Genomic DNA, 25,564 nt, shown 5'->3' on the forward strand with positions numbered 1-25,564 from the left:
GCCTGCAGTATACAAGGGTGAAGTGTGGGGGGGGCATGCCATCTAACAGACGTTTCCACCTTGTGGTCCATATAAATGGGTTGTCAGTCCACAGCTTGAGGTTCGCCACCTGTAAGTGAATAAGCATTATCAAGAATTTCTTTTTTCCTTATGGCCAAAACCAAAAACAAACATAGTTTGTTCACCAAATAAAGGAAATTGAGTAGGACAATTGCGATCGATTGATTGCCACCCAGAGAAAAATGAATTCCCTCTGAGATTTCAATAACACAGTAAGTTAAAGCAATGTTATAATAGGCTAGCAATAGCACAGCAGTAATGAAAACCTGAGGATTCTACCACAGGGTACATAGACGGTCATAGTAGAACAAATAACAACTGCTATAGAGGGGCGTTTGGAACCACTTTATTTGGGGAATGTTTAACACAACAACCATATACAATGTGCAACAAATACAGCTTGTTCCCTAGTTACTGACCGAAATTACAGTATTTACAGATTTGTTAAGGCACAGGTATCCAGAAAAAGAAGGCATAATGACAACTTTTCACCATCAACCTAGCTTGGAAATGAATCTCCCTGCTTTACTCAACCACATTCTATACCACTCGATGATGCCCCCCTGGTACATCACACATGGAGTTGCCATTTACTGGGTGCCATATTATAACAACAATAAATTCCCCCCTGCCCATTGTTCGATGTATCTGTGGAAAAAGGATGTCTAGCTGAATAAGACAATAGTCATAAAGACTCTTTCACTGATCTGTGAAATATCAACACTATAATTCAAGCACAATAATGTTTATACTTAACGCATAATTCCGCTTCAACAAAACCTATATTAGATATGTTATCAACTAAACACCTATTCCCACTCACAAGCCTGCCCATCCCAACATTTGGCTTAAAAATTATATAATGTAATTTTTTTCAAATATGGCTGCCAGTGGGAAGGGGATATGTCCAATGAAAGCTTGTACTATGGTGTCCACTAATGAAAACAGAAAGCAGACTTTATGAAGTGTTCAACATACTCTAACAGGGATTGCCCATTGGCCTGCAATAGACAATAACTTCCATGCTGCATGTTCGCTGAATTGTGATGCCGTGAAATAGACATGTCACAGTGTACTTAAAATAAAATAAACAAACATTTTGTTTTAATCTTTACATTTATAAAGATCCCTAGCTGGCAAGCTTAGCTTTGGTAATGCAGAGTTGGAAAAGGCACTTTTCATTACAATGTTGAGTGATACATTTCCTTTCATTTGAATACACCGTTAAATACTGAAAGGAGCATCCTCTGTTTGACCATTGGGGAGACTTCATTCAGGGCCTCAGTTATAAAGGAAAAAGAAAAACCTAAAAAAGAAATTCTTGCCGTCTTTTCATTCTCAGCGAACATGTTCACGTAAATGCAATGCTTTGAATAACTGTGACAAAACATTCACAATCTTACATTTAAATCATTAATAACTTTGCTGGGATTATTCACCCATCCCCCACCAGTTCACACATGCTTCTCGTGAGAAGTTACATTTGACACCTCCATTTTTTCAAAAATCTCCTCCTGCAACCTTTGGAGATGGGCACCTCAACATCAATTACTAACTCATGAATGTCTTTCCAGGTGAGGTTGGTGTGGAACTTCTGCTGGAGTGGACAATGACAATAGGGTTTTACAAATGATTCAATAACAATGGTTTTGTGTAGAACTACCTTCACCTCTTTTCATCAATGAAGATTAAAGCAGCAATGTTTCTTTATACCCAAACCTAAGAGCTCAATGTGCAAATAAGGATGACAACTACGGGTAAACAAACAGGATTTCAGTATCCACCCAAACTCTAAAAAGCTTGAATGAAGGAAAAAGCACATACAAAGTGAATACAAATCATCAAATACGACAAACACATCCTTTGCAAACAGAGTGTTTGCAATACTTTATCTGAAGTACCGTTTTAATGAATCTCAGCTTTGTGAAGGGAAAGTCAAGCTTCTGGAAATAAAATGGTTGAAAAGTAGCAAAGGAATACTTTATCTTGCAAATTACACATGCTTTGTGCATTATATCGTTGTATAAAATGCGTAAAACTTGACCAACTCTATAGACAGTGGACAATGTTTCTACCGTACCTTTTTGCAACATGCAGGGGTTGTTCCTATGAGAACATTGGAAAGTGTCCAACTCTTCTGCATATTTCATGCTCTGTTGGATACATTAGTCCACCATGATTGGACGCTGATCTCCCATAACATGGCTCTCTCATGCTTGCCTGCAGTACCAGTGTGAGGGGACCTTGAACTAACATGTTTGCGTGAGGATTTTCTGTGACACTAACACAAGTAGCTCTTTACCACTAATGAAACAAAGGATCTCTAGTTCAATGTACTAAAGTGCAGCCTGGGTTCTACTTAATTTTCAGACACATTAAACATCCTGGTCACAGAACTGCAGTTTAATCAACCAGTCACAATGAAACAAGGCACCAAGAAATACAAGAGCCTCAGAACTTCAACCAAGAACCGGGTTGTTTCATAGATGATCCGGAAGAGAGACTATGAACGAAAATATTCTCTGATTTTAGTAAAGCAAAATAAAAAACGATGCACCAGGATTAGATTTACATTTTCTACTCGAACACCTGTTTTGTTTGTTTTCTTTCAGTGGCTGCATAGCGTTTCATTTAGAATGGTTGTTTATCCATGTGAAAGGGCGCTTGCTGACAGCCGTATGTTCTTCACAGGAGCAGTTGTCACCAGAGCCGCTATCACAGAACAATGCAACAGGTTTTTCCCCAATGAGTAACATAAAAAAGGACGGAGCTGACACTGAATTCTAACTGCAGACTTTTCCACGTGACGATATGGCAGTCTTGCAGAGAAAGCCAGAACTCTCACCAGGATGTACCTCGACTTAACACACAACAGTATACTTTGAAACCTTGAAAAAGAGAGACAGGGACTTGCATGTTCTAGTAACACTTCATAGCCATTCCTGACATACACTAGTTTATTTTAAAAGAATAAGTCAATATTCTCCTTCATTGACGCTGCAATAGCTGTGTACCTAATGGAAGACAGTTCCAAGTAATATCAGTCGATCGTCACATCTGGCCCATTTAGGAATAACATGCTCCCTCTCAAATCGACCAACGTTAAAGTGCATTTCCATTCAGTTGCGTCTAGTCAGCAGTTCCTTTTCAAATGTTTAAGTATCCCTTGCCTATCCCGAAAAGGCTAGCACCCAATCCTATTTCTCATAGATGAATTACAATTAAGCCGTAAAGCAATGAAAAACAACAAGCTTCCGTGTGAAGAACACACAACAGGTGAAACTACTACCCTGAAAAGCATCCAACTAGAGTAACAACTTCAGAATCCAGGAGACAAACCTACAGGAACTCTAATTCGAGTATCAACACAAACACACAGGTCGCTCAAAGGAGAGTGGACCGTAGAAGAAAACCTTACCGTTGGACCCGGAGAGAATGGGAAGCAGCACAGTCTTGGATGTCCACTATCTGGAACAAATACTACACATGTACTATGACTGTAGATGCTTTTAAGATCATAAAACTATTGTAATGAATGAAAAAAAAAATTGAAAAAGCTTGGCATTTAGGAGGACTACAGAAAGCTCCCATCCAGATAGCAGAGCTTGTTGGACACCTAAGCAAGGCATTTCAGTGTCACAACATCAACAATGTGCCCCAAACAAGTGGCCTTGAAAGTGAGACTTTTTTGTGCTCGCGACCAGATATTGTTACCACTGAACTGCTACTCTTTTTTAACTGCCAACCCAAACATTTTCTCCAGCTCAATAAATAGATTATGTGCACTCTTACCAGCAAATGAAGCGCACTCTAGTAGCACAGTGAGTGAAGATGATTTTTGCATTGGGCTTTAGCAGCAGGCATGGGGATCCTGTACACTTTTCACATGGTATACATCTGGAAGTAAGTGTACCGATGCCTTTTGGGAAATATGCATGTCTTAAGGTACTTAGCCCACTACCAAACAATGAGAATATTGTGAGACTATAAACTTAGAGGGAGTATATATGTGCAATGTAGAGTTGGGCAAGAAGTGACCTTTTCCTGTGATCATCGCTGCGGTGCAGCCACCACTGCACCCTTTTACACTGGATGTGCAGACCATAATCTAGCCACGGGTCATAGGTACGGGTGATGCAGGTGCAACTATGACATGTCAACTGTTCTGCTCCCATGGACATGTGGGGCAGAACTGCGACAACACTGCTTTACTGATCATCTGCCATGAGGTTTTCTCAATTTTCAGTTTGCTGCTGGTGAGGGATGGCCTGTCAAATGGAAAGAAACAAGCATACCTAAAGCAGCAAAGGTACATACAGTACCCGGTCACCGTTCCACAACAGTGCCTGGCAAGCGCTGCTTTAGTCTCTATGCTGCTGCTGCTCCTCTTACTACTCCCTGGGCATTCGCATCTCTGTACGAGGTACTACAGTTTAATGAAATTCCTTCTATGCTCAGAAGGAATGAATGAAAGCAAAATATGTATATGGAACATTGAAATCATATCTTATTAAGCTCTTGTGGAAAGGATTATGTGGTCATAGTCTGAAATTAGGCACACATGGAGCAACTGGACTTTCAAATGCTTATAAGGAACAAATGGAGGCACGTCAAACAACATGACCCCTTGTGTACAAAGTAACATAATAAATTGCCTTTTTGATTGCACAGTGTGTTGCCCGGTGCATGTGTGCATTGGTTAAATTGCAAAGAATTGATCAAAATAACTTTAGCCAGTTTCTTGCCCCACTCCTTGAGAAGTGCCAGTCATGCATAATCAAATTGCTCTATGGTTGACTAGTAGCTACCTCTCAAATACACACTCCCTTTGTCCTACTTTGCAGCAAGTTAACCAGTGGCTCCTCTGGTAGGTGGGGACGGATAGTGCTGAGGTTCAATCGTATACACTTCTTTGTCATTTGTGTAGAACAAAAGGCTAGCATAACTGTTTCTGGGGCACAGCAGGAACATGGGACACTGGGAATCTACCTTAGGCAGGAACTCTTGCTGCAATGATTACCCGTCTGAATGCCACAACAACTGTTTGCTGTAACAAATGGTTTATAATGATAGGTGTATCCACCTGCATTACCAAATATGTAGGTTACTTTCATTTTTTGGCACCAGCATACATTTACTAGCCAGGTTTGGGACCTTGCTGTAGCAAATTTGGCAATGGCAAAAAAGGAACATTGATTTTTCACAAAATCCACCCCACTTTCCAAAGAAGGAATGAAAATAACAAATATCGCCAAGGATTTGGCATAATCTTTTCAAGTGTGTAACAATGTATCTGTTAGTAAAGGAGAGAAACACAAAAGCTACATTTCTGTCCAGTGCACACAAGTGTATATAGAATAAGCTGTGGTTTTTGGGTTTACATCCTATTGTAGCTTCTTGGCTCTTAGGAGAGTGCAACTACTGCAGTATCATCAGACCCAAAACTGGATTTGTTTTTTCTTTTTTTTTTCTTTTTGCCTCCAGGAAAGGAGCCTTCAAAGTTTATGTCTGAAACAACATTTTTTTGTACCTTCTACAATAAACATATTCTTATTATTATTATTATAAAATTAAAGCAGTATCCTTTAATTATTTTTAAATTCTAAAACATTATTGGCTTTCACAGAAAGCAATGTCTGTAGTCCCGTACAAGTCCATGAAACCATGCTTTCCACTTAAAGCAGGCCGGCGGAGGCAATCCCGTGTTCGACAATGATTCTGTATGGTGCACGTCGCTCAAGACCACAAGAATCTCATAGATCTGAAGAATCATGCTGTAAAACACAAGGGATGCCCAATATATAGATATATATATATTAAACTGGTCATATCTTTTCCCCAGCCATGAAAGGCAAGTCCATTCTTCAGGGTGTTGGTTCCCTAGAGATGATGTGCACAGAATCATAGCTTAATGTCTTGTGACTCTGACATTTTGGCGAGAGTTTTCTTAACTCGCAAAGCTGTGAGGCGAGAGGCAGGGTTCTGAGCCCAGCATTCTGTCATAAGCTTTCCCATTTGCCTTAGACACTGCAAAAACAAATATATAAACAATGCATAAGTAATGGAGTGAGAGCAAAGAAAAGGACATTTGACGATTCAGATCAAACCAATTTATTGTGTAGTCATGAAAACTGTTCTTAAATAAACAAAACACCAATGGTACATAAATGATTCGTTTTTTGGGATAGTTGATCAGAGATGGTGACCAAGCTAGATTGTAATCTTTCCTTTTTACAAATTCACATTTTATTCACTGCAGGGGTAAGTCGGAAGGCACACAGGAGTAGTGATGAAGAGGCAAGAAAAGGAAAATGTTACTTACCTGTAACCGATATTCTGCAGCTTGATACATTTTACAGATAAAAAAGCGGCAAATAATCCTGTCATCTGTCGGTAGAGTTTGGATATGGATCTTTCGTTTTTGGGTGTCGAATGGCAATTGGAATTACTCCCTATTGCTTACCACTACATTTCTTTCTGATTGCAAATAGGTTAGCCACCTGGCCTATATCGTACAGGCACGGGCTGTAATTGCACTTTTGGGTTGGATAGAGGTAAGGAAATCATATGTACTAACTTGACAATAATAGGCACCCTCAGGTCTAGTGCAGTCTAGAGGGATAAGGCCTTGCAAAAAGGGGAGAGCAAGCTGTCCGGCCTGCAGAGCAGTATAGTGAACAGTACTAAATGTGGGTGCAGCAACTGCAGCAGTCCTGTGCTGCACTTTGCACAAAGAGTGTCTATGTGTCCTGTCCAATAATTGCAAAATCCGGGGAGTTGATAAAACTGGGGAAAGCATAGGTGCAGCCCCATTACTGTTTCTGTTCTGTAGGTTCATACTTGCACAGCTGCTAGTTCATTTTCTCAACGAAGGGCAGGGGACAGTTGTGTCCCCCATTCAGTGATGCCCAGCCAGTTCAACATTACCAGAGTAGTTATTTATCTTGGCTGAGTGCATGCAGGGGACAGTGGGGCCGTATGCTGCTGCTACCACTCACGTGCTGCTGCAAGAATTAGAGGTGATGAGCAAGATACCATGCTATCAGCATTTCCCTGCTTTTAAAGAAGCTGTGGGTGGAGGGGAATTACATGAGGCTGCAAACACAGTGATTAGGGCTAAAAAAGCAGAAATGCTGGTAACAATGAAAAGCCTCTGCTAATAGGTGGGATTATGAGCTTGGTTGCTGGGAAGCGGATGGAGGGGGTGTGGATGAAGTGCAGGACCTGGGCGCTGGTACTGAGTTTCACAAGAATGGTTCAGGGTTGTTTCTCTATCAGTCTGGTTTTCTCCTCTGCCAGGCCAGACGGTATGCTTTATTTTAATGTTGTGCCTTTCCTCACTCCTTTTTGAACTGCAGGCTCCCTGCTCCTGATGTTTCTAGCTTCCCATGCACTCCCCAAAGAGGAGCACCTTGCATCTGGCAGACGTATTACAGTGCAGCTCTCAACCTATGCAGCACATAAGCTAGAGTAAGGGAGAAAATGCAATGGATAATATCCTTAGACATGTTGGCAAAAATTGACACTGTTGACTGTGATATCAAGGGTATTGTCCAATTCAGCTGGTATTCCCTTCTATCAGGTCAAACCCAAAGTACTGGCCTTTATCTTCCCTCATCAAATCTGAAACTACTGACATGCAGTGTCCCACATGGACCCTCTAAATGTTTTTCTCTTATTAACATATCTTTGCCCAATTCACAGTCATGATTTTCGGATCCCGCCCGAAATTCTCTCCATGTGCTGCTAACATATTGTGGTGAAGCCCATTGGCAGCTTTTGCCATGTGTTCCTATTGCAAGCATGTCCAAACCGGTACACGGAAAATAAGCCCCTATGGGTAGCAGACAATGGGCTGCCCTGCTTTGATCACTGCCCTACATGCTTTGAATCAGAAAAATATTGACTGTTCAAAGTAACAAGCCTCTTTTCTTTATTTCAAAGATCTGCACTGAGTCCAATTCCTTTTACCACTCACTTACATCATAGCGATAGATTAACAAGTTACTTTCTTACCTGGTAACTTTCTTTCGATGGGATGGTCCGACGACGTATTCCATATCTATGAAAGGTAATCACCACAGCTGTGCTGCTTCGGAAACTTTTTTCGGCGTCTGCGTCCTGCGTCGATGACGTCGATGCGCCGTTGTCGAAGACCTCCTCCGACGCCCGTAGCCTCAGTTGTAGTTTTTTCCCCCAGAACGTGTGACATTAGTCCACTGCCAGTCAGACACAAAGCCTTGCGGAACGTAAGCTGCAATCGCAAAAGAAATTCTGCAGCGGGGAAGGTAGGGAGGGAGCGATATGGAATATGTCGTCAGACCATCCCATCGAAAGAACGTTACCAGGTAAGAAAGTAACTTGTTCTTCGAGGGCATTGGGTCCTCCGACGTATTCCATATATATGACAGACTCCCAAAGCAGTACCAGAGCAAGGAGGAGGGAAAGAATTTAGAATCAAAATTTAGAATTGCCAGTCAAATAGCAGAGCAAAGGACCGCCTTGCCAAAGGCCAGATCCTGTCCTCGGATGGAATCGAGGGAATAGTGACGTACAAATGTATGTACTGAAGCCCAGGTGGCTGCATCACAGATGTTGCGAATAGGAACACCCCTCTGCAGGGCAGTAGATGCAGCCATACCCCTGGTAGAATGGGCCCGCAAGCCAGCCGGTGGGTCCTTACCCGCCAAGCGGTAACACTCCGAGATGGCCAAAATAATCTAGCGAGACAAAGTCTGTTTCGTCACAGCTTGCCCCAAACGCTTTCCAGCTAATCAATAAAGAGTTGATCGTCCACTCTGACCCGGGACATGCGTGAAACATAAAAGCTTAAAGCTCTCCTAGGATCAAGCCTATGGAGCCTCTCCTCTTCCTTACCAGGATGCGGAGGAGGATAGAATGCCGAAGAACAACCTTCTGGGCCAAATGAAATTCTGTCACTACCTTCGGAAAAAAAGAAGGACGGACTCTAAGGACAACCCTGTCCTTATGGAAAACAGTGAAGGGAGGCTTAACTGAAAGTGCCTGTAACTCACTCACTCTGCGAGCGGAAGTGACCGCAACTAAAAATACAGTTTTAAGAGTCAACAGTCTCAAAGGACAAGAGTGCAAAGGCTCAAAGGGAGCACCCGTTAGAAACCTGAGAACAAGGTTTAAATCCCAACCGGGCACCAGGAAAGGTGACGGAGGGAACACATTAGTGAGCCCTTTCAGAAACTGTGAAATTAAAAGGGATTTTAAAGTATGAACACTCTTCAGACAAGCGCTTAAAGATGGACAGCGCCGCCAGGTAACCTTTAATGGTACCCACTTGCAAGCCCCTGCGGGCCAAAGAAAGTAAAAAGGACAGAACCATGGGGATGTCACATGCAAAAGGATCCACATTCTGAACTCTGCACCAGTCGCAGAACTTACGCCTATGGCAACAGTACAGAGACTTTGTTGCTGGCCGTCGGGCGAGAGCAACACCTCCATCACGTCTTCAGGGAGGTCCCAATCCTTATACCTCAACATTTCAGAAGCCAAGCGTGAAGGTTGAGGGATCTGACCTCTGGATGGAGAACCTGACCCCCATCCCGCGAGAGCAGATCGTCTCGGTAGGGAAGACGACGTGGAGGACAGATGGACAAGTCGAGAAGGTCCGGGTACCATGTCAACCGAGCCCATGTCGGAGCAATGAGGATCATCCGGGAACCGAACTTCCGTAACCTCCGCAGTACTTGCGGGATGACGGGGACTGGAGGAAACGCGTACAGCAGTGGGAATGACCACTCCACCACGAACGCGTCTCCCAAGGCTCCTTTTGGAAGAAATTCCCGCGAGCAGAACCTCTCGCACTTCCGGTTGACACTGGAGGCGAAGAGATCCAATTGAGGGGTCCCCCAAAGGGCGAAGATCTCCAGGAGAATCTCCTGAGCCAACTCCCACTCGTGAGAGATCGTGCTCTGCCTGCTCAGAGCGTCCGCCGTCATGTTTTCGTCTCCGGCCAGATGAACTGCCGAGATCGAAACTTCCTGCTGGATGGCCCAGAACTCGAGCTGCATCACCTCCCTGCACAGAGGAAGTGACCCTGCCCCCCCCTTTTTGTTGAGGTAGTGCATGGCCACTGTGTTGTCTGTCAGGATCAGGACATTCTTTCCTCGCACAGTTGGCAGAAAAGCCTTCAGGGCTAGCCTGACGGTCCTCAGCTCCAACAGATTGATATGGAGTCTGGACTCCGACGGAGACCAACGACCGCTGACTGTCAGCTCGTTGGCATGAGCTCCCCATCCAGTGAGGGATGCATCCGTCACGATCGTCACCTCCGGCCAGGGAAGCCAAAACGGAGCCGCCTTCATCAAGTTGCCTTCGACGGCCCACCACAGAAGGTCCTGGGCGACCGAGGGCGGCACCTAAACCGGGTCCGACATCCTGCCGGAGGACTGCGACCATTGCATCTTGAGTGCCCACTGCAAAGATCTCATCCGCAGGCAAGCCTCTGGCACCAGAAGAATGCAGGATGCCATGAGGCCGAGCAACCTCAAGAACTCGAACGCTGGGAGCGTCTGGGCATGCTGAAACTTGTGCATCATCTGCTGAATGTGAAGAGCCCTCACCTGGGGAGGAAAACACTGCCCCAGGGAAGTGTCAAGCACTGCTCCGATGTACTGGAACCGCTGTGTTGGCGTCCAATGGGACTTCTTTAAATTGAGGGAGAAGCCCAGCCTGTGAAGGGAGTGGCAGGTGACTGACAGATGATCCAGGACCTGCTCGGGAGAGCGCGCCCTGGTCAACCAATCGTCCAGGTAGGGGTAGACGTGAATCCCCCCTTGCCTGAGATGCACTGTCACCACCACCATGAGCTTGGTGAAAACCCTTGGGGCGGAGGTCAATCCGAACGGCAGGACCCGAAACTGAAAGTGCGAGTCGCCAACCGCGAACCTCAGGTACTTCTTGTGCTTGGGATGGATCGGCACATGGAAGTAAGCATCCTTGAGGTCGAGAGACACCAACCAGTCCTGAAGCTGAAGGGCCTGGAGGACTTGAGAGAGAGTAACCATCTTGAACTTGTCCTTCCTGAGGAGCTTGTTCAAACCGCGCAAGTCCATGATGGGTCTCAATCCCCAGTCTCTCTTCGAAATCAAAAAATAAGGGGAATACCATCCCTTGTTCCTCTCCGCTACAGGCACCAGTTCTATGGCGCCTTTCTCCAGCAGGGCTTGAATTTCCTGCGCAAGGAGCGGATCCGGACTCTTCAAAGAGAGGTTCCCTGGTGGATTGTCGTGAGGCCTTTGCTGAAAGGGAAGACAGTAGCCGTGGGTTATGATCTCCAGAACCCACACATCTGAAGTAATGGCACGCCACTCTACAAGATACTGCGTCAGCCTTCCCCCAACCGGCGAACCATGGGACATGGCCTCATGACTGAGTGGTAGCGGCTGCGGCGTTACCCGAGGGCAAAGAGGCAACTGCCCGAGCGGCCTTGGCACCACGGTTACCCTGTCGTCCACCTCTGGTACCCCTGCATTGGCCTCTTTGACTGCTAGCTCCTCTCGCTTTACTGAAGGACAAGTAATAGCGAAAGGAACCACCCCTCCATTGCTGTCCCCTAGGCCGAAAAGGCGGAGGTTGGCGAACTGCAGCGCCCAACGACTTCGCTGCAGCTTTGGAGGTCTGCAACCTCTCAAGGCTCTCGTCAGCCTTGCTGCCAAAAAGGTGTTCACCGTCAAAGGGCATGTTGAGGAGCCGGGCCTGCACCTCAGGAGAAAACCCCGACTTCCGCAACCACGCAAACCTGCGTATCACGGTGCTCGTCACCATGGACCTGCTGACGCATTCAGCCATGTTCAAACCCGACTGAACGGACTCACACATGGCATCCTTACCATCCTGGACCATAGCAAGGAAACCATCCCGTTCGTCACCTTCGGGAATATGTTCAGCCGCTAACGCAACACAGTTCCACAGAGTGTGTGTGAAACGAGACAAGGCACATATGGAGTTGGCCGCCTGAAGCGCCATACCACCTGAAGAAAACACTTTCTTCGCCCAGCCATCAAAACGTTTGTCGTCTTTATCAGGAGGGATGGTAGGGTACGACGCCTGCTTTGCTGGGGCTGTGGCCGCCTGCACCACCAAACTCTCCGGAGTGGGGTGCCTGGTCAAGTAGCAGGGGTCGCTACTGGCTGGATGGTATTTTCGCGACAAGGACCTGCCCAACGCCGGGAGACTCTCCGGAGCAGTCCAAGCCGCCGCCACCCTTCTCTGTAGAGCCATATGAAACGGCAGTACAGGGTCAGTTGGGGGACCAACATCAAGGATGTCCGCGAGATCCTCCTGCACAAACTCCCCTGGGGGATCAGACCATCCCAAGTACTCGAAGACACTAGCCATAAGGCGCCGGTACGAGGAATCGGCATGAGAGCCAGGCTCAGGCCTACAAAACTCCACCTCCGGAGAGGTGTCCAGTCCACTGGCATCATGCAGTGACTGCCTCAAATCGTCAAATTGGCTATGGCCCGAGACCATCTCATCTGGAACCTGACTAGGAACCAGGCCATCAGAATCCTCATCCACCTCAGAAATATATTCCAGGTGGTGAAAGGAAGGCACCCGAGAGTGCTTGCTCTTAACCAGAGCCTTTCTAGGGGGTTCCCCCGGGCCACGGGGTACCTCCGACACCCCGGCCTCGAAAGGCATTGAGGGCATCGAGTGAATCGGCGACGTTGTCGAGAGAACAGGCATCGCGCCGAGAGGATCGGCGTCGAGCAAATCGGCGTCGATGTCAGATGCAGCGCCGCCAGCATCGACGGCGTCGACACAGTCCTCGAAGCCGGAGATCCGAACGTGTCCTTCGACGACCTGAACGTCGACGGCTTCGACGACTTCCTCGGAGCCGGAGCCTCGAGAAAGCCTGTCGACGCCCTCGACGCCTCAGGCGTCGATGTCTTTCTTGAAGACATCACAGGTGCACACGGTCTCAAACGCGTCGAGGACCGGGACCTGGAACGGGTACGTCGAGAACAAGTCCCCTTGTCCGAACGGGACCTCTCCCGTGACTCGTGCCGACCACTCTTGCGAGCAGTGTCTCTCGACCTCTCACGGCCGACCCCACTCGGGGGCGCGGACGGCTTCATACCCTGCGACTCGAAAATCGCCAGCATTTTCTTCCCGAAGGAATCCCATTCCTCTGGCGTCGCACGGCTGGTGGGGTAAGCGACGTGCCGGGCAGAGTTCTCAGAAGAGGACCTGGAAGACGACCGCTGTCGGCGCTTCCGAGAATGCCTCGAAGAGGCCCAGGAGTGGCGAGACCGACTCCTTGAAGGAGACCCACGAGACTTCCGACAACGACGCGGAGAGTCACCTCTCGAATCATCCGTCGAAAGCCCCGCAGACTTCGACTTCCGGGGCTTGGACACCCGACTTACCGACAACTTCTTCTTACGTTCCCGTAAGGCTTTGGACATGAGCGACTGGCAGTCGATACAGTCATCTGTGTCGTGGGCCTACCCAAGGCACCAGAGGCATGCGTTGTGCGAGTCCGTCACCGACATCTTGGACCCACACTCCCCACACTTCTTGAAGCCCGAACACGGGGTCGAAGACGAAGTAGAAGACATCTTCTTACGAAGGATTTTCTCACAAAAACGAACAGGTTTGAAGAACCGAGAAGAACAGAACTCCAAAGAGTCGAGGCGTAACCGAGAATCACGAAGCAACACATTCGCGAAAAAAACGGAACTGAGGCTACGGGCGTCGTGCGTCCTACTTCTCACATCGGAAGACGTTGGACGTCGGAGGAGGTCCTCGACGACGGCGCATCGACATCATCGATGCAGGACGCAGAAAAAAATTTCCGAAGCAGCACAGCTGTGGTGATTACCTGTCATAGATATGGAATACGTCGGAGGACCCAATCCCCTCGAATCTACCACTTCTGGCCAAATCTCAGTGAGACGCTGTCACTGCAGCATTAATCTGGTAACTCGTTCTATGGCCCTCTGGATGTTCTTGCCTTCAATTCCATCAGTTCTAGCCAGTGTAGTGTATGGTGAAAGTTCATGGAAGTTGTAGTGGAAAACATCTGGAGGGCTGTACAATGGTTACTGGCCGGAAGACTATTGCAAAATGCAGTTCCTGCAACTTCCCTAATATCTTTTGCATGTTCTCCAGGGTAGCTGGAGAAGTGAGCTCCCAAGGATTTCCAGATGACACATTTAACGAGGCAAAACAGCCACGAGGGACCACCTTGGTCAAATAATTAGTGAGTGCATGCTTTAGCATGGAAAGCACAAGGGAGCTATGTGTGATCATGTTTTTAATATCAGTGAGATTTATTTTAATTCCATTCATTTTCAGATTGGCTCGGGCTAATTATTTAGATGTATGAGGAATTTGAAAGTTCATTTATAATGGTATCACGAAAGATGAATATATGCAGTACAGTCTGTTGATCCCAAGACACAATTACAGCAAAGGAGGCACCACCTCAAACTGGACCTGGTTTTCTTTTAATCAATATTACAGAATAAATGTAACTTCAAGTAGTCCTTAATTGAAATAAAAATCAATAATGTTCTCTTCACAGAATCTTGGGTCATTCCTCCGCACCAACAACAAATATTCAGAAATGTATATTGTTTCATGCTGTCTGATTAGGATTTGAGGCCAACTGTGATGTCATTCACTCAGGGAAGCTGTTATGCCAGTGCTATTCAAACATTTGTATGTTGAGCCCCCATTTGAGTAAAAATATTGTTGTCAAGCCCCCCTTTAGTAAATATAGTGTTGCTGGACCCCCCAGATTTTATATGGAAAGCAGTCACTGTACTCTAGCCTCGCACCTCCTGGTCATCATACAGGCCCCCCTTAGGGGGGCCATCCCCACAGTTTGAAGAACACTGCATTAAGGTGTTCCGAGCACCACAAAGAAATGTGTGGTCCAGCTATGTGCTATGCGTTGAAGGTGCACTGTCTGCATTATTCTCAAAGTGAAACACTATGTGACAGGTACTACACCAGGAGGGCATGCTGATCGGCTGATGTTTGTTTGATTGTAGAATATTAAGGCCCTTGCGCTATGAAGCTTTCAGTGTGATACAGAGGTACTTCAAGAGGATACACGATCCAGCTGAAAGTTGATGCATTTCTTACAATGCAGATAACATAAAATGAAAATGACTTCAAAGGGCAAAGGCTCTAGACCCACAAACTGACATGAATCTATAAATATTCAGAGAATGTGCACACACACACACAAAAACACACCACACCATGCACATGCGAAACACACACACACGCAGACTCTTGCAGAACCAATAGTTTAATGATTATACATCCATGTTGTACTTCAAAGCACTTGCTTTAGTAAATGACAAACTGTGTTTTTATAACTCGCAGCGCTTCTTTGGGGCCTTACCTCATCACTACTCCACCGGTTAGGAAAAGAGGGCCGCAGCCTTCTGATGCACACAATTTCTCTCATGTGTTCATAGGAGGGGTCGCTCGGCACCATTTCGTGGTACGGCAGCTGGTACTCTTCCACTATACCTGTAAGCAAAATCCAGCAGATTCACATCTCAAGAACAACAGCTCAACACCCCAAAACTCTATTCCATAGAGACAATGCATGGGCTCTGCCCTTTTCCACACGCAGTTACCCCATTCCCGAATAGTTCTAACCATTAGCATGAAATATATATTTTTTCATGTTTTCAAAGATGATAAAACCATTCACCAAGAAAAAAAATACTATTTTGCTCACTTTGCTTTCAAACGTATTCAGCAATCAGGCCGGCTGGTAAACAGAGACATGGACACAAGAGCCTAAATGTTATACTTCATCTAATTATGAAATTCCTGCTGTGCTGTCGTTTTCCATCCTTTGCCATTATGGGAGCTTTCAGTACACGGTCACGTGTTTATATAGTGCAGCATGACAGAGTCTTCAAAATTCTAAGTACTATAATAAAACGAGTTTCTGTTACTCAATTTAATGGTACTCAATTTATGAACATTGAAAGGTGGAAAGGATGAGTCGATGCTGCCATGATTCGAACTTGCAGTCCAAGACATGGGGCCAGCATGTACTTTGCAAGTGTGATTTCAGCGAAGCGGCCGACTAAGCCCTTCATCCTTCCAAGTTCGCTTTTGAACTGGATAACAATAATGGGGCGATATGGCCGAAGCTGCGGGCCGACCCTATAGATAACAGCCTGCCATCCAAGTTAAGGTCCTGGGCGCAGCTGTTAGCAAGTCCGTTTTCCATGTTGATGACAGGAAAATGGCCTAAGCTGACAGCTGCACTGCACGGCGCTGGGCCGCATAAGAAAGGTGCGTTTATTTTCTTTTTTTTTTAAATGCACTATTAGCACCTGTGCAGGAAACTACACGGGTGCTAAGTGGTGAAGGGAGAGCGGGGAAGGTGGCGCTGGTCACCCAGGCCATTTGGAGCACTGGCTCCAAAGAGAGAATAAAGCCTGCGTTCCGAGCATCCTGATTGGACAGTGACCCCTCCCAGGGTGCTAATGCCGGTCATTACAGCCAGTGGCTAGAAGCAGGAGGAATCTGGCATGAAGCCCTATGTAAGAACAAAAAAAATGATGGCTATTTAGAATGTATCAATAGCCGCGTGCATTTGCACTGCTTATTATAAAAATGAAATTCGCCTCAAGGTGCCTAGGGGCACATCGACTCTACTGATGAGCACAGACTCCTTGTGCCCAATGCGTTGTACTTCCTTTATGGGAAAATGTAGGGACTGCACAGGGGTCCAATGTGGCAGGTTAAATACCTAACTCTGCCCATTAAAAACAATGTGAATTAAGAGAGTGGCTATACAGAGCAGATACTTTGTGGTAGGTCCACGTGTCCCAGAACACACTCTTCGTGGCACAGATACTGAAAATGCAGGTTATTTGATAGTGCATCTTGAAAGATACCATTAAAAACGTTGTTAGTAACCCAAAGAAAACACACTTGGAAATAACTCCGGTAATGCCAATCCATAGTCATGATAATCACCATTGGTTGTATAAAATGAAAAACATGTGGTGGACAGAATACTATCGTCATAGATCCAGAAAGCAATTATAGTTTAAGATAATCCGATGTCAGTAAAATGTGGCCCTGCCATACAGCTCTGCCATCTCTTGCAGGCCGGCAGCTAAAAAAAGGACCCAGATGGAGGCTTTGTTTTGGAAACACAAGGGAACTCGGGAAATAAGGGCATACAGTGAGGTGCACTGCCTTTACTTCTTCAAAGTTCCTCACAGTTTCCATAATGAAGGCATACAGAGACTGGAGTCCATAATTGCATAATTTCAAGTCAGGCGTTAAGAGAAGAAGCAAACAATTTAGCAAGCCGAGCTTCTGCCCTGGAAATGGAATCAGTATGGCAACATGTACAGCACAGGGTCCTTCCTTGGCTGTGGCATGGTTATAGAAAGCGACACATGCTGCCTTACCCCAGAGTGTGTGCGGACACTCAGTGCAAGACTCGACGTGATGCCTACCCAACAAGGAGGATGGAATGAGTGGCTCTTTTTCTTGATCAGCATAACACAGCTGGGGTGTCCTCTGTGTACACCACAACAGTACCCCCCCTTGGACAGCCAGAAGGAATCGCTTTAAGGTCAAACCGAAAAACAACCTTTAACTCGGCCCTCTGATTGCTAAATGTACATTTCTATCTTGAGCACTTGCTCAAGTCAACCACATTTTTCAAAATCTCTTTTCACTAGTGCACCTCTAGGAGAAATGGGGTAGAGGCCTTGGGCCCGATTTTTGCACGGCTCAAAGTGACTTTGCACTGCTGAAAAGAGACTCTGCACTGCCGACACAAAATCTGATTCGTGGAACTGTGCAAAGTGTATTTTTGCAGTGCAAACTCAGTGTAAAGTAATTTCTGCAGTACAAAATGAACTTTGCACTGACTTTGCACTCCAAAAAGACACTTTGCAGAGTTCCTTGTGTCAGCAGTGCAAAGTCATTTTTCAGCAGTTCAAAGTCACTTTGAACCATGCAAAAAATGCCATGAATCGGCCCCCTTGTGTATTAATAAAACACTAAAAAACACTATTGCCTGCCTGAGAGGCTACCACTTTTCCAAGGCTTCAATGGGTCCACACTCTTGCCTATAAATGGAGCAGATCCGGAGATGGTTGGAGCCTCTTTGAGATGCTCACATGCAATTACATTTCATAAACATTTGCTCAAGGGCATTTCCAGATTTGCTTGACTTTCGGCGTCACATATAAGTTAGAGAAGCCCACGGGCACATCTGTGTAAATAAGGCCCACTAGTTTGAATGTTCAAGAGGATATAGTTGGACAGCATTGTTTTTCAGGCCAGCATAGGCTCCACTTACCTCCTGAAACACACCTCCTGGCTATCTCCCAAAGGATGAGTCCAAAGCTGTACATGTCTGCCATGATGTAGGACTGGAAATGGTTCCTGTTCAAACTTTCGTCCAGCACCTCCGGGGGCATGTAGCGCTTCGTTCCGACTCTCGTGTTAAGCGGTATGTCCACTTCATTTGTGTCACTAAAAATAACAGAAGGACAGCAAATAAAGAGCTGGACGACACAGCACTCAAAACAAATACAATGACAAACTAGCTCTGATGCCGTCATGTAAACACAGGCTTGCACCACATTTGAGTAAGTGGGGTGTTTTGTGTGGCGCACACTGCAAGTTTAATCACCTCTAGTTGCTGGAAATCACAACAAAGGAGAAAAGTAATTTACTTGACCATTAAAGTGTTGGGTTTTGTGAAGAGATCTGAAACGCTGATGGCTGGCGGCCTGCCTACGGTTAGGGGGAGGAGTACCAAAGTGCTGTCAACAGAGCGTGGAGCATGTAAACCTGTGCACTGCAAGCAGTCCTAAGCTGGACTCTGGAAGGGATGATATCAGTGTATCTTTTGGTCTCCCTGACCCACGGCCCACTATTGGCTTGCATTGCTTAAAGCATTTATTTTCTTTATGTATTACCTTTGTAAAGTGCCCATGACCAGAGGGCATCAGGGCACTGTTGCAACCGTTTACACTGAAAAGAGTGATGTGATTTGAGTTTGTAGTTGGAGGTCAGGTGCAGGGGTGGTCCTGTTTAAGCGAATAGCCAAGCTTTTAGAGCCTTTCAGAAGGGCCAGTAGGAGGTCTATGCTCTCAGTTCCACCACCTTAGGGAGCTGCAGTGTTTAGCTGCGACTGAAGGGAAGCTGGAACCTGCTCCTCGTGATCTTTTTGTCTTGGGCAACTTTAGTCGGTTAGCATCTTCTGGCATAGGTATTTTGGAGCACTGTTGGAGAGGCATTTGTGCATGATGGAAAGAGTTTTGAATATGATCCACTCCCAAATAGGTAGCCAAAGGACTTTTTATTTCCTGGGGACAGAGTTAGGGTCTCTTTTGGATATATTCAGGGCTGCTCGAAGAGCATTATTTCTTCATGTTATTAGCAAATATCTTCTAAATAATTGGAACAGGCTATTTCTTTTGAGAAATCCATTGACATGCATTCCCTTGCGACCTTGTTCTGCTGCGCTCCTTTATAGGAGACTGCCCTTCTGGAGAATCTGAAATGCCAGGGGCTATAATTAGGTTTTCGCACGTGGAATCGCAAATGCAGGAAGGACATGTTTGGTGGCAGGGGTTGGAAGGTGGGTAAATGTTGGCGGAGGGTGGTATGCATGTGTAATGAGATTTTATTTGCAGGATCGCACGCTATATAACACGACTGACAATCATCAAATCTTCATGTACAAACAGCGCCCGCGCCAGCGCCCCCACCTGCGCCGCATAGCTTTCATGCTTGGCTCTGAAGACCCAAGTGCGATCTGCGCCGCTTCAAAAATAGCCACACCACCCCCCCCGCCCCCCGAGAGTCAGGGGCGAGGAGGATAAAATAGCTGCATTTGTGCACGATATCAGCGATCGCTATTAACCTTCTCTCGCCCAAATGTAAGCCTCTGTTCCTTAAAGTGCATGAAAAGAGCCAGTAAATAGGGGCCGCGTGCTCTGTCCTGATAAGGAGTGCCTCGAGGGGGGGCTCCTAATACGAAAATGACAATGGTTGCCCTTTCGCATTGGCTGCACACACACGGGAGGAGTGGGGGGCGCCAAGGGGGGGCAGTGGGGGGGGGGGTTTCATGTCTTCTGTTCAATCTCAACCTGTGAGAAGCAGCTCTGCCCGATACGGAGCACAGTGCGCGCGGTTCTGCCATTTTACCCTTTTGCGGGCAGTGCAATTTACAAGGCGTTAGTTCCAGTGCGGCAGAATAGAGAGCTTGGCCACTAACCGCGCACTGCCCATTTTCAGACCGGATCTTACCGTTCGAGTACAATGAGGTTCTCCAGGTCAGGAGGGTTTCAGTACACTATCAAAAGACCAAATAACAGCTGTTCAACTCAGAATGGTCCAGCGAAGAAATAAGGGTAAAAATCTAGCGCCTCCCAAATTACATTTTATTTTCCCGCCCGAACCGGGCCACTCAATGCGTCAAACAGAAGAATAGAAGTAATCTGTGCAGAACAGATTTCAGAATAAAGCCTGCACACACGTTCTTGTTGTGTATAGCTTCCAGAGAAAGACATTTGAAGCACTACAGGCACACTGGGAACTTGGTGTGGGGTTAGGGGGCAGCTCCATATTGCTGACAGGCTTGTATGCCCCGCACTGTTGGGGAGCCATTCCAGACTAGAAGGAGTGGCGAAGCTGGGGGATTGGGCGACCAGTTGCACACTGAGGCAATGTCATTCCCAGGCATTATTTTGCTTCTTTAGAGCATGGTGGGCGGCTGGGGATTGAGGGTGGCATATTGGTTTTGGGAGGAAACAGAGAATCACAAAGATGTTGAAACGGTTTGCCAGCTACTGTTTTTTTTTCTGGCGGTGGGGCAAACACGAGGGTGGTGTCAGGGGGCAGGATGCAGATCAAGTACTGTGCTGTGAGAAATGGTGCTTTAAATGTGGGACCCATTCATTGTGTGTACGATTCCCACATGCCACGCCTCTGCACCCCCTGCAATGATGGTCCATGTGGAAAGTTCAGGGCATGGTAAGTGCACCTGAGGCAGGGCCATTCACAGCATACAACAGGACACATTACACAGGCCAATATCAGCACTGGGGCACATTTCGTATCAAGCCTCTGAGTGACATTATTGACAGCCAAGCCTTTACTCGCGTTGTCCATTAGATATCACTTTGCAAACCTCGGTGGGATCTGTCCCCATGGTACCCTGGGGAAAATCTTTACCTTCTTGTTTAAAGAGTCATTCCCTCCCGCTCTGGGCCATTGTTCTCACACAAAGTTGTGATGTATTCTTCTTGGGAGAAATCTATTTTCCTTTCAACACACCATTCTGACCACTGAAGGGCCCTTTCTGCCATCATTCCCATCAGTGAGACGAAGAATACATTGTTCAAATAAACAACTATGAATATAAAATAAACGAATGTATATTTCTCTGATGCCTCACAACAAAAAAAAACAAGACACATCAGGTCTCATCGCTACAACTCACCCTGATAATGAGTGCCAACACATGCATTACTGTTGCACTTCGCTATAAGTACAAGACACACAATATGTATTCTTTGGTTTGTGTCCTGTTGCAGGTCTGACACATGTAGACATTTCCATTGGTTGCTTAGAAACCGCTGCTATGTGCGACAAACTTTATTTAAAGGGACATTATGGATCATTTCCACTTAAAAAATTAATTTTCTAATAAAGCCAAGGCTGCAAGACTAACCACACAAACCACCAAGACCTCGGCCATCAGCATGTACTGCCCATGAGGGGCCTCCTTGTGCTGACTGCCTTTGTTAATAGGATTTGTGTGTTTTTGTGTGTGTGTTGTGTGTTTTTGTGTGTGTGTTGTGATCACTTCATATATAAAAAAAGAATCAAACCAGTTAGGGGCGAGCCACTTTTCATCAGTTCTTTCCCCTTAGTGTAAGCCCTGTGTGAAGTGGGTTTACGTGCATATTGTTTGTGGTGGCATATGAGACGCCATGGGACGTGCATGGAAGTTGCCGAGCTATAGCTGTTGAATGCTTTGTGTTTTGTTCTCCAACCGTAAGGAACCGTTAAGAAAGTTGTAAATAATGTTTATTGTTTTTGTTTCTCAATGATGTACATTATCTTACTAACAGTGTGCACAGGGTGTGTAAATATATAAAGTATCAAAGCATCAGCGCCCGCAGGACATGGCCCACGCCCATGCTACGTGCAGACTTTGCACCCGCTAGTGACCCGCCCGCTGTGCTGGATGGCCATGCTCTTTGGCCACTTTGTCTGTGCTAGGGAATTCCACTTTGTGCCAGGCAACCATGATCCACCAGACATGCTCAGTAGGAATGGTCTGAGCCCATGTCCAGTGGTTTCCTTGCCCTTTGCAGGGCCTTTGATGAGCCACCCAATGTGCCCTATGTCCATGGCCTGTAACCATACCCAATGGGTTCTTTTACCAGGGTACGGCTTGTGGCCATGCCCAGTGGGTACGGAGCAGGGACTTTAACCATGCCCTGAACACCCAAAAGCCACCCATACTGGCCAGTGCCCATGAACTGTGGCAATAGCCAGTGGTTCCTCCCCTCAAAATGGGCACTGGCAACTGCCAGCGGGCATGGACAGTGCTGAACTTGCTGGGGTTGCCATGGCTCTGCGAAAAGACCTGAAGTAGCCAATGACCCTGCACCTCCCAAGAATATCAAAGGGGCCACAGCCTGAGTCCATCCACAGTGGGTCATTTGAAGGAGACAGAGCCACGCGCCTGGCCGCAGTTGACAGTCTGATGTGCATCCCCAAGCCACCTGTACTGCGCACTGGCCATGGGCGCTGCATTTATTTTGGCCGGGACATGGCCTAAGACCAAACTCCAGGCATTACCAGTGGATTGGCCCACCCATTGAAGTGGGAACTGGCCATGGCCTGGACCATGGGCAGTACTGACTTTGCCCGGGGCATGACTTTTGGCCATGAGAAGTGCATGGAAGTGGCTGAGCTGTTCTAGCACGCCTGTTACACATTGGGGTGGGCAAATCCCTGCGCTCCCGGTTGACACTACCTACGGCTGCTCCATACTGTGTCAGTATATTTGTGGATAATGCTGCAACTCCCACCAGTTTATTTAGGGTGATGGATTCACTGTGTGATTTACAGATATCAATCGATATAACATATTAGTTGTGTCTTGGAATAAACTAAATGTTTAAGCGTTTCTTTAAAACACATAATCATTAAATATTTTCTCTGATCCTATCGGTACCAGGTGGCACATGTTAACCATCTATAGAGAGAAAAAAAGAGCAAGCATGCATTTCTCTTACGGTAAATTGATGGACAAATTCAGGCAACAACATTACTTATCAAACACTGCAGAAAGCTTGTCTATATAGGTTGTCATTCATGACAGGAACTCCTACTGGATTTTGGCCTTTTACTGACCTTCGCCCCTTTGTTCGGGCTTCTGGTTGGTGACTGTCCGGTTGTTGTCAATCCACCCTGATGGTTGTTACAGTAGAGAATGTGCAGCAATGTCATGCTGGCTGAGTGGAGCAGTGTGCAGACATGGCCAGCATCACTGCCCAGCATTGTGACTGTTCAACTCATTGTTATTCCTGAAAATGGATAAATAGCCCTGCCAACCTGGGTCATCAGGTTCATGAACAACAATGAGCTAGCCCATGCAGAACTCTGGCCAGTGCACATTGCAGGGCTCGAAACTAAGGTTCAATGAGCAGGAGCTAAAACCAATTTTTAAAATAAATACATAAATAAAAATATACTTTTTGAAATTCTATAAAATAAGCACATAAAGGAGATGATACATTCTACCATGGAAACCTGCTTGGATTTTACAATACACAGATAGCTATGCGTTAAGTAATGGCCATTGCCATAATCATCGATTGGCATCCCTGTGATACTAGGCCACCAAGCATCACGTAAAGGTCCAAAAAATGTATTTGACGTCAAAAGGGATGGAGGGTTAAATTATATTTTCCCAAATGCCAATCTTCAATTAGCGTTCATTTCCACGCTATAACCTAAAAACTCTGGCAAGGATCCTTCCCAGTTAGGGAGAGATATCCGGTTATCACTTACCTGATGAATTTCACGGCCAGGCCCAGATCCGCGATGCAGCAGGTCCCGTTCTTCTTCACCAATAGGTTTTTACTTTTCAAATCGCGGTGGGCAATAGCGGGCTTGCCTTTAGTGCCAAATATTTCTGTGTGCAAGTGGCAGAGACCGCTGATGGAGGAGTATGCCAGCTTCAGCATGCCCTTGGTGTCAAGGGTAGTCGATTTTAGGTAATCATACAGCGAGCCGTTCTCATGGTAGTCTGTTATGAGGTACAGCTGTGTCCAGGATCCTGTTCCTTTGATATCTGCTGCAATAAACCCTAAAATGTGAAAATATTACAATTAGTGGAACGCTAGGACATGTATCTCTAATTACAACGCATGCTTCCAAGTGCCTCACTTTATTAGTGTTGCAGAGACCATTTTCAGTTCCACGTGATGTGCCAGAGCCAGGGCCCACAGTGTACTTGCTCGGTACTGATCCAGGGCACCTCATGCATTGGGAGGGTTGGGAACATGCACCACCGCAGATATTTTTGACTAGAACTCACATGATCTCTCGCAATTACCTATGCTCGCTAGGGCTGATGGGAGTTGTAAGGTATAGCATCCGGGGAGCCACAGGTTGTCCTGGGTTCGGGCAAAGTTAAAAAGCACGTGATTGTCTCCACTTTCAGGTGCAAAGAAGGACAAACTGAATTCTTTTAGTGTCCCACTGAAGGAGCGTCATGGGTGAGTGTAGGGCATATTGTAACTATCTGGACAATGTCATTCCCGTTACAATTCTCTCCTTGTATCCAGAAATAAAATTCAACGATTTTTTTAAATTTCTCTTTTTGTATTTGTAACATTCTTTTAAAAAGGTTCTGCGTTTCACAGTATTCCGCCTCCCTATTTGTTGAACACAGAGGCTAAGGAGGTAAGCCATTATACAGAAGTTCTACACTGCACTACCTTTCCTACATGAGCTCTAAGCAGGCTGGAGAAACATTTAAAACTCTCCGAACGATTCATTGCCAAGTGTGGCTGCATATGGAACATGCTGAGTGTAGAGGACAGAACACACTGTTGGCTGCTTACGAAACCACCATCGTGGGTGGTTCAGATAACCCCTGGCGGAAGCAGCAAATGAAGGCACTGTGCTTTGGGGCCAAGGACACCAAGTGTGGCAAAAACCTTTTTTTCTGGCCCTCTGTGTTAAGGTATGGGTGTGACCTTGCACAAGTCTGCTAAACTCTTACATTTATCATTGGAAAATACAAAATTAAGTACGCTAACCCCACTCCTCAGCACTCTTAATTAATGTATTGCCCCTTGCTACAAGGTTTTGTCCTTGTTTAATTGGAGATCGGATCTTCATATGTGGAGCAGAATGCAGTGGGCGTCTCTTCCCATGCCGCGGTGGTCGTTTTGCAAGTGCCGGTTTGCCTGAATGT

The 25,564-nt window shown here is 46.2% G+C and overlaps 1 protein-coding gene across 3 annotated transcripts in view; it reads right to left on the reverse strand.

Annotated features, from left to right (window-relative positions):
• Nucleotides 1–390: 390 nt before the first annotated feature.
• The window catches only part of BMPR1B (bone morphogenetic protein receptor type 1B), a 492,338-nt gene continuing 467,164 nt past the window's right edge, over nucleotides 391–25,564 (reverse strand). For all 3 annotated transcript variants that reach the window (XM_069630552.1, XM_069630550.1, XM_069630551.1), the window contains 4 exons: nucleotides 24,151–24,448; nucleotides 18,407–18,582; nucleotides 15,458–15,588; nucleotides 391–6,087 (listed from right to left, as the gene is read on the reverse strand). In XM_069630552.1, the coding sequence (XP_069486653.1) occupies nucleotides 5,962–6,087; nucleotides 15,458–15,588; nucleotides 18,407–18,582; nucleotides 24,151–24,448 (731 nt within the window). In that variant the 3' untranslated portion in view covers nucleotides 391–5,961. The remainder of the gene's footprint in view (nucleotides 6,088–15,457; nucleotides 15,589–18,406; nucleotides 18,583–24,150; nucleotides 24,449–25,564) is intronic.

Source organism: Ambystoma mexicanum, chromosome 6q, assembly GCF_040938575.1.
Source record: "Ambystoma mexicanum isolate Mex_15411 chromosome 6q, UKY_AmexF1_1, whole genome shotgun sequence".
Taxonomy (NCBI): domain Eukaryota; kingdom Metazoa; phylum Chordata; class Amphibia; order Caudata; family Ambystomatidae; genus Ambystoma; species Ambystoma mexicanum.